General features: G+C 43.9%; 1 protein-coding gene across 1 annotated transcript; it reads right to left on the bottom strand.

The window, feature by feature from the left end:
* Positions 1–2,317: 2,317 nt before the first annotated feature.
* On the bottom strand, positions 2,318–12,080 carry LOC139665405 (protein phosphatase 1 regulatory subunit 3C-B-like). The gene is made up of 3 exons (XM_071544410.1): positions 11,943–12,080; positions 5,285–5,709; positions 2,318–4,950 (listed from the first exon to the last, which is right to left on the bottom strand). Exons 1-3 carry the CDS (start codon positions 11,954–11,956, stop codon positions 4,367–4,369), a joined length of 1,023 nt encoding a protein of 340 aa, XP_071400511.1. The 5' UTR covers positions 11,957–12,080; the 3' UTR covers positions 2,318–4,366.
* Positions 12,081–12,496: the final 416 nt, after the last annotated feature.

Raw genomic sequence — 12,496 nt, 5'->3', positions numbered from 1 at the left:
TGTTCAGTTAGCTCTGTGGCTAACTGCGGCTAACTGTGGCTAACTGTGGCTAACTGTGGCTAACTGTGGCTAAGCTGCTAGCCAGACTGGACCTTTACAGCAGTGTTTTCACATGGAGGTTGAAGCAGAATATTTTGTGTAAAACTTGTGCAAAGCTTCGGGTTTGCTGTGAGCTAAAGCTCTTATTCCCTTTCAAACACTTTCACATTCCATTTCTCTTCATCTCCGCTGCACATTCTGTAAATACCCCCCCCCCCCCCCCCCTCCTCCTCCTCCTCCTCCCACATAGAGCCACTGATAGAGAGTTTGGCCTGGTGAAGTCAGCCATGTTGGCTCCACAGGGGCGGGGCTTAGTAGGTTAGCATGGCTGTAGCCTGCTGTGATGCTAACAGGTTAGCTGTGTGTGTCTACAGCCAAACTCTCTACAGGGCTTTCCCCCTCCATCTGGTTACTGCATAGGAGCAACACACACACACACACACACACACACACACACACACACACACACACACACACTCACACACACACAGTAGTAGCAGCTAGGACAGTAGGGTAAGAGCACTAAGTGTTTTCTCTGAAGGCGTTTTAAACCGCTACGGCTACAGGAGCAAACAGGAAGTGCAGGTTCAGGTTTCCGTCTCTCCGCCTACATCAGTAACCATGACAACTAGACTTCAGTATGATTATCATCATTAAAATGCATAGCTATAACCTCAGGAGTAAGTTTTAGTGTTGTTTTCCTGTCACATGGTGGGGGCACTAAAACGGTTTTGACGCAAACATGGCTCTTTAGCATCGTTAGCATTCCTTATGAAACAAATGGGTGGTGTTAGCCAGGAGCTAACAAGAACTCTGCTACACTGCTAACGGAGCGTTTTAACTGGGAGAGAAATGTAGGAACAAACTGACAATGAAATATAACAGTAAAATTCATCCATCTGCTGTTAGCGTGACCCTTGACCTCAACATTCACATCTGATGCTGCATTCATGTCATGTAGGAAAAACCATCAAAATTAGTTCATGGAGGTTTTCACAGTTCAAACTGGTTTGAGTCATGCTGGGTTTGCAGTAAGGGGCGTGGCCACGACACGCTGCATTTCCCTGCCCACCTTTGATTGAAAGCAACAAGTTCCCGCCCCTTCTCTGGAGGTTGTTGAAAGGCATTCTGGGAAACGTCTCTAACTGCAGTAGAAGCAGACGAGGCAGGTTGAAAGCAGGTTCACTAAAACAGTAAATAACTGCTGGATGTGTTGAACATCACAGACTGAAGAGATCTGACACTGAACAGTTTTCCTTTAACGTCTGTTCAATCAATTTCAACCAAACCTACATTCTCTCTCAGCGTATTAATGGATTAGATAATACATTTTTAAGCAGTTTAATGGCTTTTTGCATCATTAAATGGTGTAAAGTGGAGAGAGACAGGCAGTTACTACACATAACATACTGACATACACAGGACTTTGAATTTCAACAGAAATCTACTTCCTGAATGAAGTCCAACCCTGGTGACTACTGACTGGTCTACTGACTGGTCTACTGACTGGTCTACTGACTGGTTTACTGACTGGTTTACTGACTGGTCTACTGACTGGTCTACTGACTGGTTTACTGACTGACTGACTGACTGACTGACTGACTGACCTCAGTTGGTGCAAAGAAACAAACTAAATGTTCTGCTTTGTGCAAAGCCCCGCCCACCTGTCACTCAAGTGGGCAAATATGAGTATTTTAAAGTAATTGAACAGATTTCAAATACAGTGAACAGTCTCAATCTCAGTTGATTCCATCCAAATCTCCCCAGTTCTCTACGACTTTCATTTTAAAGACGACAGGAAGAAACGTCTCAGAAACAAAGATGGAGAACGGTTGATCCATCGTTGGGATGATGTTAAGATCTGAAGGAGTTTTACTGAATTTTTTGTTTTTTTTCATTAATGATACTTAATTAGCATTTGCTAGCTAGCTGTGTTAACTCGTTAAAACGACGTAAAGGTACGAAAGGTAAAACCAGAGCAGAGAAAAATCCATGATTTGTCTGTTCAAAATAATATAGCTGCAGACTGGAGCCTCTGGCCCCGCCCACAGAGCATCTGGCCCCGCGCACAGAGCATCTGGTCCCGCCCACAGAGCATTTGGCCCCGCCCACAGAGCCTCTGGCCCCGCCCACAGAGCATCTGGCCCTGCCCACAGAGCATCTGGCCCCACCCACAGATCATCTGATCCCGCCCACAGAGCATCTGGCCCCGCCCACAGAGCCTCTGGCCCCACCCACAGGTCATCTGGTCCCGCCCACCGAGCCTCTGGCCCCGCCCACCGAGCCTCTGGTCCAAACAGCAGATGTCAGCACAGAGCTGAGAGCGTCAGAAACATCAAGCTTCATCTTAAAGGGAAAGTGACGGTCAGTCTGACGAAAACAAACATCTGCCGAAACCAGATATTTTTCATACATACTGCTGCTGTCATATGAAATTCCAACTTTACAATTTTAAATGGGAAGTTGAGTGCTGAGTCGGACCCATAACCCTGCGGCCTACGGCTCCAATTCAAACATCTTGTACCGCATTAAAAACGGGCGTCAATGGGACCTTCAGCCATGATCCTCACCATCCCTGAAAACTGGAAGATACGTGCTTCTCATCCAGCTGCAGTGATATTAGATACTAAAGCTCATTGGATAATATTTACTAAAGTGCAGGTTTGGACTGAGCCATGCTGGGTCTCACACAGGGAGACAGGGAGGGGCTCCATTCACTTTCAATTCAGTCAATTCAAAGCAGACAAAAAAACTGAAATTCATTCTAGTTTTGTCATTGAAAGTCTCCAAAAAACAGCTAACATCTGCCCACTGACTAACATGTATAATGCAAATGCCATCCATGTATATGTGCTAATGTTAGAACACTCATTCTAGGAAGTATCTCTGTTTTTCAGTATTTTACTTGTGAAGATCCTGGTTTGACTGAATTGAAGGTGAACTGAGCCCCGAGCTGAAGGCATCGAGGTTTAACACACAGGAGCAGGATCAGCACTTCACACTTTTCAAGTCAACAAAAGTATTTTCCTTTTTTTTAGTCCACAGCACAAATTTCTAAAATTAAAAGTTTAGTCTAAACAAATTTTTTCATTTTTTTTCTTTTGTTTCTCTGAAACCCAACTTGTCTCTAGGTAGAAATGGGTTTGTTTCAGGCATCTTAAATCTTTTGAACACAGTGTATCAGGCTGAGACTGTAGGTCTTCCTGTCAAGGTGCTGATGTTGTCTTAGAGCTGTTTCAGGACTTGGACATCCTGCAGGGTGAACTGTTTGTGTTGAGAGTCATTAATCAGGTGTCATGGCGGAAAGGGATGGGGGGGGGGGGTTCAGGAAAACAACAGGAAATATGGAGAAAGTGTACGATCCATCCTGAAGATTTGAAGATCCCTGAATCGCTAGAATTGAATGCCTGTAAATCCTCTTCCCTCCTCCATCTTCATGCTGCTGAGTGTCCAACACCAGGACTGGGATGAAGCGTTATGGAGCCTTGTGAAGTTCAATTAATCCTTTGGATCCTTTTCCATGGCGCCTCTGAGTCCTTATGAAGCTCTTATGGAGACTTGGGTGAAACCTTATGTGATCTAATGAAGCCTTATAAAGATGTACATGGCATTATAAAGCCTTATGGAGGTGTATGAAGCAATAAGGCCTTGAACCATTAATGAATCCTTGGGAGGCTTTTAGAAAGCACTTTTGAATCCTTGTGAGACTTATGGAGCCTTATGGGGCCTTGTGAAGTTTAATGAATCCTTAAGATGCTTTTACGAAGCCCTTATGAGATTCTTATTAATCTCTTTTTGCATGCTACTGCCATGGGAAACAATTGCCATGTTTGAAAATGTGAAGCCTTCTGAGGTCTTGTGAAGTTTAATGCCTTCTTGGGATGCTTTTATGAAGCACTTATGAATCCTTATGTATCTCTTAAGAAACTCCCATGAGGTCTTGTGACGTTTAACTGAAACCTTCTGAAGCCTATTTTCCTGAGACCTGACACTTTGCTCAGCAAACCTCTAGGGGGTAAAACTAGGCTTTGCCACTCGTGTGCAGGCGTTTATGAATCTCTAGTAGAAGCTTCAAATCAGCACTCAGATGAATTCATTTTGGGGAAGTAAAGTGACGCGAGTGAAAGAAGCCCATAGTGTATCCTACCACCACGTCTTGGATAAACTCCAGAAGGTAAAATGTGACTTAACATCGCTCATATTAAAGTCCCGTGAATCTTTAACAACTTCAATACAATTGTTTTCTTTTCCCCTGTGGCTGTTCTGACTCATTCATTCCAGGGAGACAAATGGAGTGACTGCGACATGGAATGTGTCCGGTGTGTCCTCACCAGTAGGGGGCGCTGTTCTCTATGCGTCCCCAGCTCTGCCACTCAGGGAAGATCCCAGCCGATGTCCTGGGGCTTCCAAAGCGATCAAACTCCATCTCCGACCGCTCTCGTCCGTCGTCTCTGCGGATCTCCATCCCGGCGGTTCCACTGCTGCTCCTGGTCGGGTTTCCGTCCGGGTCCGACGCCAACAGCCCATAGTTGTTCCCATGGTTGTTGTCCCAGAAGGTCTGGTCCCGAGTTTCATACTGAAGGCAGAACTCCACCCGCTCTGATGGCTCCAGGACCTCTGGGACTGGAATGGTGAAGGAGAAGGTGTCGGTGTCCGGACAGCCGTAGACGTTGTTCAGGTGCTGACACGGAACATCCTGGAAGGAACGCCACGAGTCGAAGGTGATCCGGATTGAGACGGACTTCTCAAAGCTGATGTTTCGGACCTGGACGGTGCCAGAGAGCGAGTGCTCCTGGACAGAACAGCTCTCCAGGCAGACGTGCTGGGCTTTGAGTCGGTTCCTCAGCTCCAGGTAGTCTGCACCCGGCTGAGTGAAGTCCAGAACCAGAGCAGAACCACGTTCTGCAGGGTCTGGCAGAGGAAGATAAAGGACAGGTCAGACTGTTAGAACTGGAAAAAATGGATTTGTCAACCAGCACCATAACACTAAGAGAAGAAAACAAGGAGGGGTCAGTTAGCATAATTACACTAGGAGCAGAAAACAAGGAGCGATCAATTAGCCTCAGAATACTAGGAGGGAAGGTCAGCTAGCATAACACCAGGAGCTGAGAACAAGGAGGGGTCAGTTAGCATCATTACTGTAATAATTGAAATAATAATAATAATGAAGAGAATTTCCCTGAAGGATCATTCCAGTATGACACACTTCATCATCATCATCATAACTGTTCTTTGATCGAGTCACCTGGGTCATCTCCCAGTCTGAGTCTGGCGGTGGCGCCCTCCAGGTCAGTCAGGTGGAACTGCAGCTCGGCTAGCTGCTCGTCCTCGGCCTCGTCGAAGACGTGGACGGTGGTCAGCGCCAGGCCCCGCGAGTCGGCAAACGCCACGCTTTTCTTCTTCCTCCTCGGCCACGCCAGGCTACCGGCGCTCGCCATGGTCGCGGTCGTTGAGGCGAAGCTGTTACTGCCGCAGCGTCCGGAGGCCAGGCAGGGTCGCAGCGGTTCGCAGCGCGACAACAGCACAGTTGCCCGGGAATTGCAGTGGTTGTCATAGTTACTGAGGAAGGAGCGCAGAGGCGGCGAGCTGGCCAGGCAGATTCTCATCGCCATGTCAACGGGCATGATGGGAGATGGGACCCCAGGGCGAGGGTTCAGAATGTGTAGAACCCTGAAGAGACGCCGGGCGAGAGACATAGCGGGAGAGAGAGAGCGAGGCAGGGTGAGACACAGAGGGAGAGAGACGGAGAGAGAGAGCGAGGCAGGGTGAGAGACACAGAGGGAGAGAGACGGAGAGAGAGAGCGAGGCAGGGTGAGAGACACAGAGGGAGAGAGACGGAGAGAGAGAGCGAGGCAGGGTGAGAGACAGAGGGAGAGAGACGGAGAGAGAGAGCGAGGCAGGGTGAGAGACAGAGGGAGAGAGACGGAGAGAGAGAGCGAGGCAGGGTGAGAGACACAGAGGGAGAGAGACGGAGAGAGAGAGCGAGGCAGGGTGAGAGACAGAGGGAGAGAGACGGAGAGAGAGAGCGAGGCAGGGTGAGAGACACAGAGGGAGAGAGACGGAGAGAGAGAGCGAGGCAGGGTGAGAGACACAGAGGGAGAGAGACGGAGAGAGAGAGCGAGGCAGGGTGAGAGACACAGAGGGAGAGAGACGGAGAGAGAGAGCGAGGCAGGGTGAGAGACAGAGGGAGAGAGACGGAGAGAGAGAGCGAGGCAGGGTGAGAGACAGAGGGAGAGAGACGGAGAGAGAGAGCGAGGCAGGGTGAGAGACACAGAGGGAGAGAGACGGAGAGAGAGAGCGAGGCAGGGTGAGAGACAGAGGGAGAGAGACGGAGAGAGAGAGCGAGGCAGGGTGAGAGACACAGAGGGAGAGAGACGGAGAGAGAGAGCGAGGCAGGGTGAGAGACACAGAGGGAGAGAGACGGAGAGAGAGAGCGAGGCAGGGTGAGAGACACAGAGGGAGAGAGACGGAGAGAGAGAGCGAGGCAGGGTGAGAGACACAGAGGGAGAGAGACGGAGAGAGAGAGCGAGGCAGGGTGAGAGACACAGAGGGAGAGAGACGGAGAGAGAGAGCGAGGCAGGGTGAGAGACACAGAGGGAGAGAGACGGAGAGAGAGAGCGAGGCAGGAGGGTGAGAGACACAGAAGGAGAGAGACAGAGAGAGAGAGCGAGGCAGGGTGAGAGACACAGAAGGAGAGAGACGGAGAGAGAGAGCGAGGCAGGGTGAGAGACACAGAAGGAGAGAGACAGAGAGAGAGAGCGAGGCAGGGTGAGAGACACAGAGGGAGAGAGGGACAACGTGTTACTTGAAGATCATTTTGCCTGTAACTCAAACTCTGGAAGTCAGACTGCTGTTGGCACTGACTCAAGCTTTCTAGGGATCAGTAAAGGCATTCCACAAGGCTCTATCCTTGGTCCACACTTTTTCTCATTATATACTATGTAATTAATACAGTTTTTTCAACGCAACGATATAATATCAATTTCTACGCTGATGATACCATACTGAATGTCTGAAAACCAGGCTCCTATTATATTATTATTATAATAATAATTATCCTATTATAGTCTGGCTTTGATGCTCTCCAAATCTCTCATCAATCTCAATCTTGTTTTAAACTCAGACAAAAATAAATATGTTATTCAATATGCTATCTTAGCATTCCTACGCTAAATGGTACACAAATTGTAAAATGTAGTTCCCAAATTAGTATCATTCAAGACCCATGTGGAACACCTTACTCACAAACTGAAGATAAAAATTGGATTTTGCACAGAAACAAAGCCTGCTTCTCTTTGGATGGTAGAAAACTGTCCAAAATTGTCCAATCCACAGTTTTGTCTGTGTTTGATTATAGAGACGTTTTTCTTCTCCTCTGAAGCAGTTAGATCCAGTTCACTAGAGACCTTGTGTTTTATCACCAGTGTTGGGGGGGGGGGGGGGTAACGTCTTACATAGTAATGTGTTAGAGTAATCAGATTATTTTTTTGTGGCAACGCGTTTATAGAAAATTGATGTAATCAGTTATTATTTACTTTCTCAAACTTACATTTCGCTACTTTTATTTTTCTTCCAAATGGTTAAATGTTTAGTTAGGGAAGGAAATTAAAAAGAAAGCAGTTTGTTGGCAGAACAACTGAATGTAGAGATAGAAAAACTTAATTATCAAATAGATATAACCGTGAATCCATCAACAGAAATTTTACAAAAACAGAACGAAAACAGCGAGAATTAGAAATCCTTCATATGGAGAAAGTAAGAGGTGTTATTTATCGTTCAAGGGCAACATGGATGGAAAAGGGAGAAAAGTGTACCAGATTCTTTCTTAGATTAAATGATCAGAATCAAAGCAAAACAAATATTACAAAATTGGTTTCACCAGAGGGGTTGTGCTTTACATTACCACAACTAATATTACAAGAGGAAGTAAGGTTTTTTAATATAATTTTCTCAGAAAAAAATATAGTCCATAAGCGAGAGAGAATATAGGCATTTTTTTCCGAAGGGGGTTAGAACATTGACAGAATCACAAAAAAACTCTGGTGAAGGTTTGATGGAGGATAAACAGCCATTTACTCCTTTCAGAAATGGAAGTCCCCAGGATTGGACGGTATACGCATTGAGGTGTACCAAACCTTTTTCTCTGGGATTAAAAATTATCTTCTTGCATACTTAAAATTTTCATATGAACAAGGAAAACTATCTCCAACTCAGAGGGAAGGTGTGATTTCATTATTGCTAAAGCAGGAAGTTAATGGACAATATAAAAACCCAGAGAATATTAAGAATTGGAGGCCACTCGAATTTTATCTAAATGCTTAGCTCTGAGGATGAAAAAAGTAAAATCCAGCAATAATCAATAATAATCAAGCAATAATCCATAATGACCAAACACTATGAAAAAAATAATCTTCCAGGTTTATTTTTTATTGCCAAATTTGAGAAAGCCTTTGATACGATAAAATGGAATTTTATTTGCAGATGTCTCCACTATTTTAATTTTGGTGGTTCCTTTATTCAGTGGTTTAAGGTGGTTTATCATGACATATGGATATCTACCGGACAGCTTTGAGCCCTCTAGAGGCGTACGACAGGAAAACCAGAGGATCAAGTGGAAATGCATATAATTCCTACGACAATGATGGTCTAAATTTACTTAATATCAAAGCTCTTGTCCAGTCATTGAAAGCATCTTGGTTACAGACAAAATATAAAAATCCACTTAGTACAACATGTAAAATTTTGAAACATTTAAACCCCATACTTAAAACAAATATATTCCCATTTATTCCACATTTCTTGGTTTTTAAAGGAATACCTAAAAAATACATCCTTACCTTTTTCAAAGATATATTTAATGCATGGTTACATTTCCAATATTCTCCACCAGAAAAAAAAGATGAAATCTTAATTCAGATCGTCTGGTTGAACTCTATTGGTGAACTCTACTAACTCTACTGGTTGAACAATATTCTTATTAATGGTAAACCACAATTTTGGTCTCTTTTGTTGAGAAGGGTATAATCTTTATTAATGACATTATTGATACAAAGGTAATATTTTTAAGTTTGAAGAATTTTGTAATGTATATGGAGATGTATGCACACATTCAATATAATCAACTAGTTACTGCTATTCCATTTATATGGAAAAGGAAGTTGAAGGGGTTTAAGAAGTTGACTGTTTGTAAACATCATAGTAAATGTCACAACTGGCTATCAAATGTAACGATCAACCATGTTGTATACAGCTTTATGTTAACAAGTAACAATTTAATTGATACCCCATATAAAATGCATTGTTATTGGGAGGAGATATTTGACACGCCCATTCCATGGAGACGAGTATTTAGTTTGATTCATAAAATTACAAAAGATTTGAATATTCAAATTAAAGTGTTGTACTGGCTACAAAAAAGATGTTAAATGTATGGGGTATTGAAGAATCTTATTGTTGATTTTGTGCAGAGGATAGTGAGGATTTATTACATCTTTTCTGGTTCTGTCCATAAGTAGAATCCTTTTGGATCGAGGTTAAAAAATGGCTAGAACCAGTATTACAACATTTGGACATTTCTATGCAATCTATAATACTCAGAGATCTAAGGGATGGGTGTGCTCAGTGATGACTTCTCTACATTAAGAGTGATGACATCAGCAGAAGACGTGTTTTAAAGGCCTGTTTTTAAGTGGGTAACGTGAAAGTACTCTAACGAGTTAATAAAGACTAACTTAGTAAAATAACTTGTTATTATTTAGGGCAAGTAACACAGTAAAGTAACTAGTTAGTTTCAAATGTAACTTTCCCCAACACTGTTTACCACAGCAGATAAACTTCACACTGAACACTCCACCACTGTTTATGATAAAAAGCTGATCGGTCTTTAATAAGAAGGAAGTGCATTGCATTCTTTAATTATATATTTTAGTTTTATCACTTTTACCCTCCTGATCTATTGTTCTGTCTTTTGTTCTTTTATCCCTTCTGACTGTGAAGCACGTTGTAACTTTGTTTTGAAAAGTGCTATTTAAATAAAGATTATTATTATATTTATGTGTAGTATTTTCCCTGTCCCTCTGCACTGGAGTCTGGGCTCTAACAGAGACAGAAGCCATCTGATCTAACTCACAGAGGAGGAACATTTTTAAAGCTTAAGATATTTCAAGTCAAAAATGTCAACTGCCTGCCTGGACTTTATATTAAATGCAGTAATAATGGATCCAGATCACAGGACTGGTTGGGTCAGTTAGTTTCTGGTGCGATGCTCCTCTTCTCTTCCTCTTCACTGAGTTTAAAGCAACAACATCCTGTCCTGTATGCTGTGTGTGTGTGTGTGGATTGTATGAATATTTTGTTTTCAGGTTAGATTTACATGATTATCTGTCATTCAGCTTTCTCCAGAGCAACTCGTCTTGCTCAGAGACACTTCAACACTGAAGACTGAAGAGACTGAAGAGACTGAAGACACTGAAGACACTGAAGACACTGAAGAGACTGAAGACACTGAAGAGACTGAAGACACTGAAGAGACTGAAGAGACTGAAGAGACTGAAGACACTGAAGAGACTGAAGAGACTGAAGAGACTGAAGAGACTGAAGACACTGAAGAGACTGAAGACACTGAAGAGACTGAAGAGACTGAAGAGACTGAAGACACTGAAGAGACTGAAGAGACTGAAGAGACTGAAGACACTGAAGACACTGAAGAGACTGAAGACACTGAAGAGACTGAAGAGACTGAAGAGACTGAAGACACTGAAGACACTGAAGAGACTGAAGACACTGAAGAGACTGAAGAGACTGAAGAGACTGAAGACACTGAAGACACTGAAGAGACTGAAGACACTGAAGAGACTGAAGAGACTGAAGAGACTGAAGAGACTGAAGAGACTGAAGACACTGAAGAGACTGAAGACACTGAAGAGACTGAAGAGACTGAAGAGACTCACGAACAGTCTGCACTTCCACTCCTCCTCACACTCACACACAGACTTTTATTCAGGAAGGTATTACTACTCTGTCCTAAAACCAGATCCACGATCCGGTCCAGGTCTCGTCTGTGAACTGAGGTGAAGCTGCTCTCGTGTTCTCACAGTGTTCCCGTAACGTTCCTGTAGCGTTTCTGTGGGACTCTGCAGAGTTTACAGTGAACTTATTGTTCTCTATGCTGTTTTTTTATGACATGAGATGAAACTTTGTTGATCCCTGTTTGGAAATTAAACAGTAACAGCAAACTGTAAATAAAACTATAATGTGAATTATAATAGAGCAGATGAGGAGCATCTAAACTCATACGGCTGATAAATTCAACACCAGGACAGAAAATATGAAAATTACAGCAAAAGAATCTAAAATATGTGTGAACTGTGTTTTTCCTTTTGTCATTTACAGCGGGAATCATATTATGAAATTAAGACATTTTGAAATGAATTTAAATATTGCAACTGAATGGTCACATAACACAGTTTATTTTAGGAAACTAACTTTGCCTGGGGGGGGAGGGGGGGGGGGCAGGTTGGTTGAAACAGGAAGAACTGCAAACAGGAAGCTGAAGCAACATTAAAACAGTGATGTTGTGATAGAAATGAGTTGATCGATTAGTAAATATCGACTTCTGACAGGAAATAAAAGACAGATGATCAGTGATCCTGCAGAACCTGCTGTTGCGCAGTTTATTATCCTCTCTCTCTCTCTCTCTCTCTCTCTCTCTCTCTCTCTGTCCCTCTCTCTTTATCTATTGTCCCTCTCACACGCGCACTCGCTCAACCTTTTTTCTATAGTCATCCTCTGTCTCTCTCTCCCTCTTTCTGTGGTACTCTTCTTCTCTCCCTCTTTCTTTCTCTCGCCTTTTTCTGTACTTTTTCCTTCCATACATCCTCTCTCTCTCTCTCTCTCTCTCTCACCTGGTACAGTTCATTGAAGAGTCTGGATCAACAGGAACTCAGATGAATCCAGTAGAGGAAAAACTGATGAATCCAAAAACAAACGAAAAAGAAGAAAAAAAGAAGAAAAAAGAAGATCGTCTTCTCTTTTCTTTTCACATTGTAACCATTATGAAACAGAACCGCAGCTCGCCTGCTCTCGCGCTCCGCCGCCACGCCCCCCGACCGAGAGAGAGAGAGAGAGAGAGAGAGAGAGAGAGAGAGAGAGAGACAGACAGAAAGAGAGAGACCTGTAGTCAGTTGGGATCGACCAATCAGCACTCCCTCCCGCCAGCTGCTGACGTTTCTGTCCAATCAGAGAGAAGAAGAGAGAGACAGCGAGAGCGTGCGCACATAGGGGCGCGCTCGTTTACGCGCTTCTGGGCGGTGACGTGCAGCGGGGCGGAGTTTGGCCAGAAAACCAGAAAACAAGCAGAACAGAAAAGCAGCGTCTGCCTGATGAACAGAAACTCTGCAGAGCCGCTTCAGACTCTGAACTGTTTTTACTCTGCTGAGAGAAATTAAACTCCACTCCT

The sequence above is a fragment of the Centroberyx affinis genome, unplaced genomic scaffold (assembly GCF_046629955.1).
Source record: "Centroberyx affinis isolate AG114_WGS23_722 - 3 ecotype Tasmania unplaced genomic scaffold, CSIRO-AGI_Caff_v1 ptg004562l_1, whole genome shotgun sequence".
Lineage (NCBI taxonomy): Eukaryota > Metazoa > Chordata > Actinopteri > Beryciformes > Berycidae > Centroberyx > Centroberyx affinis.
The sequence above is the reverse complement of the archived record's forward strand: the minus strand, read 5'-3'. Positions and strand labels throughout refer to the sequence as shown.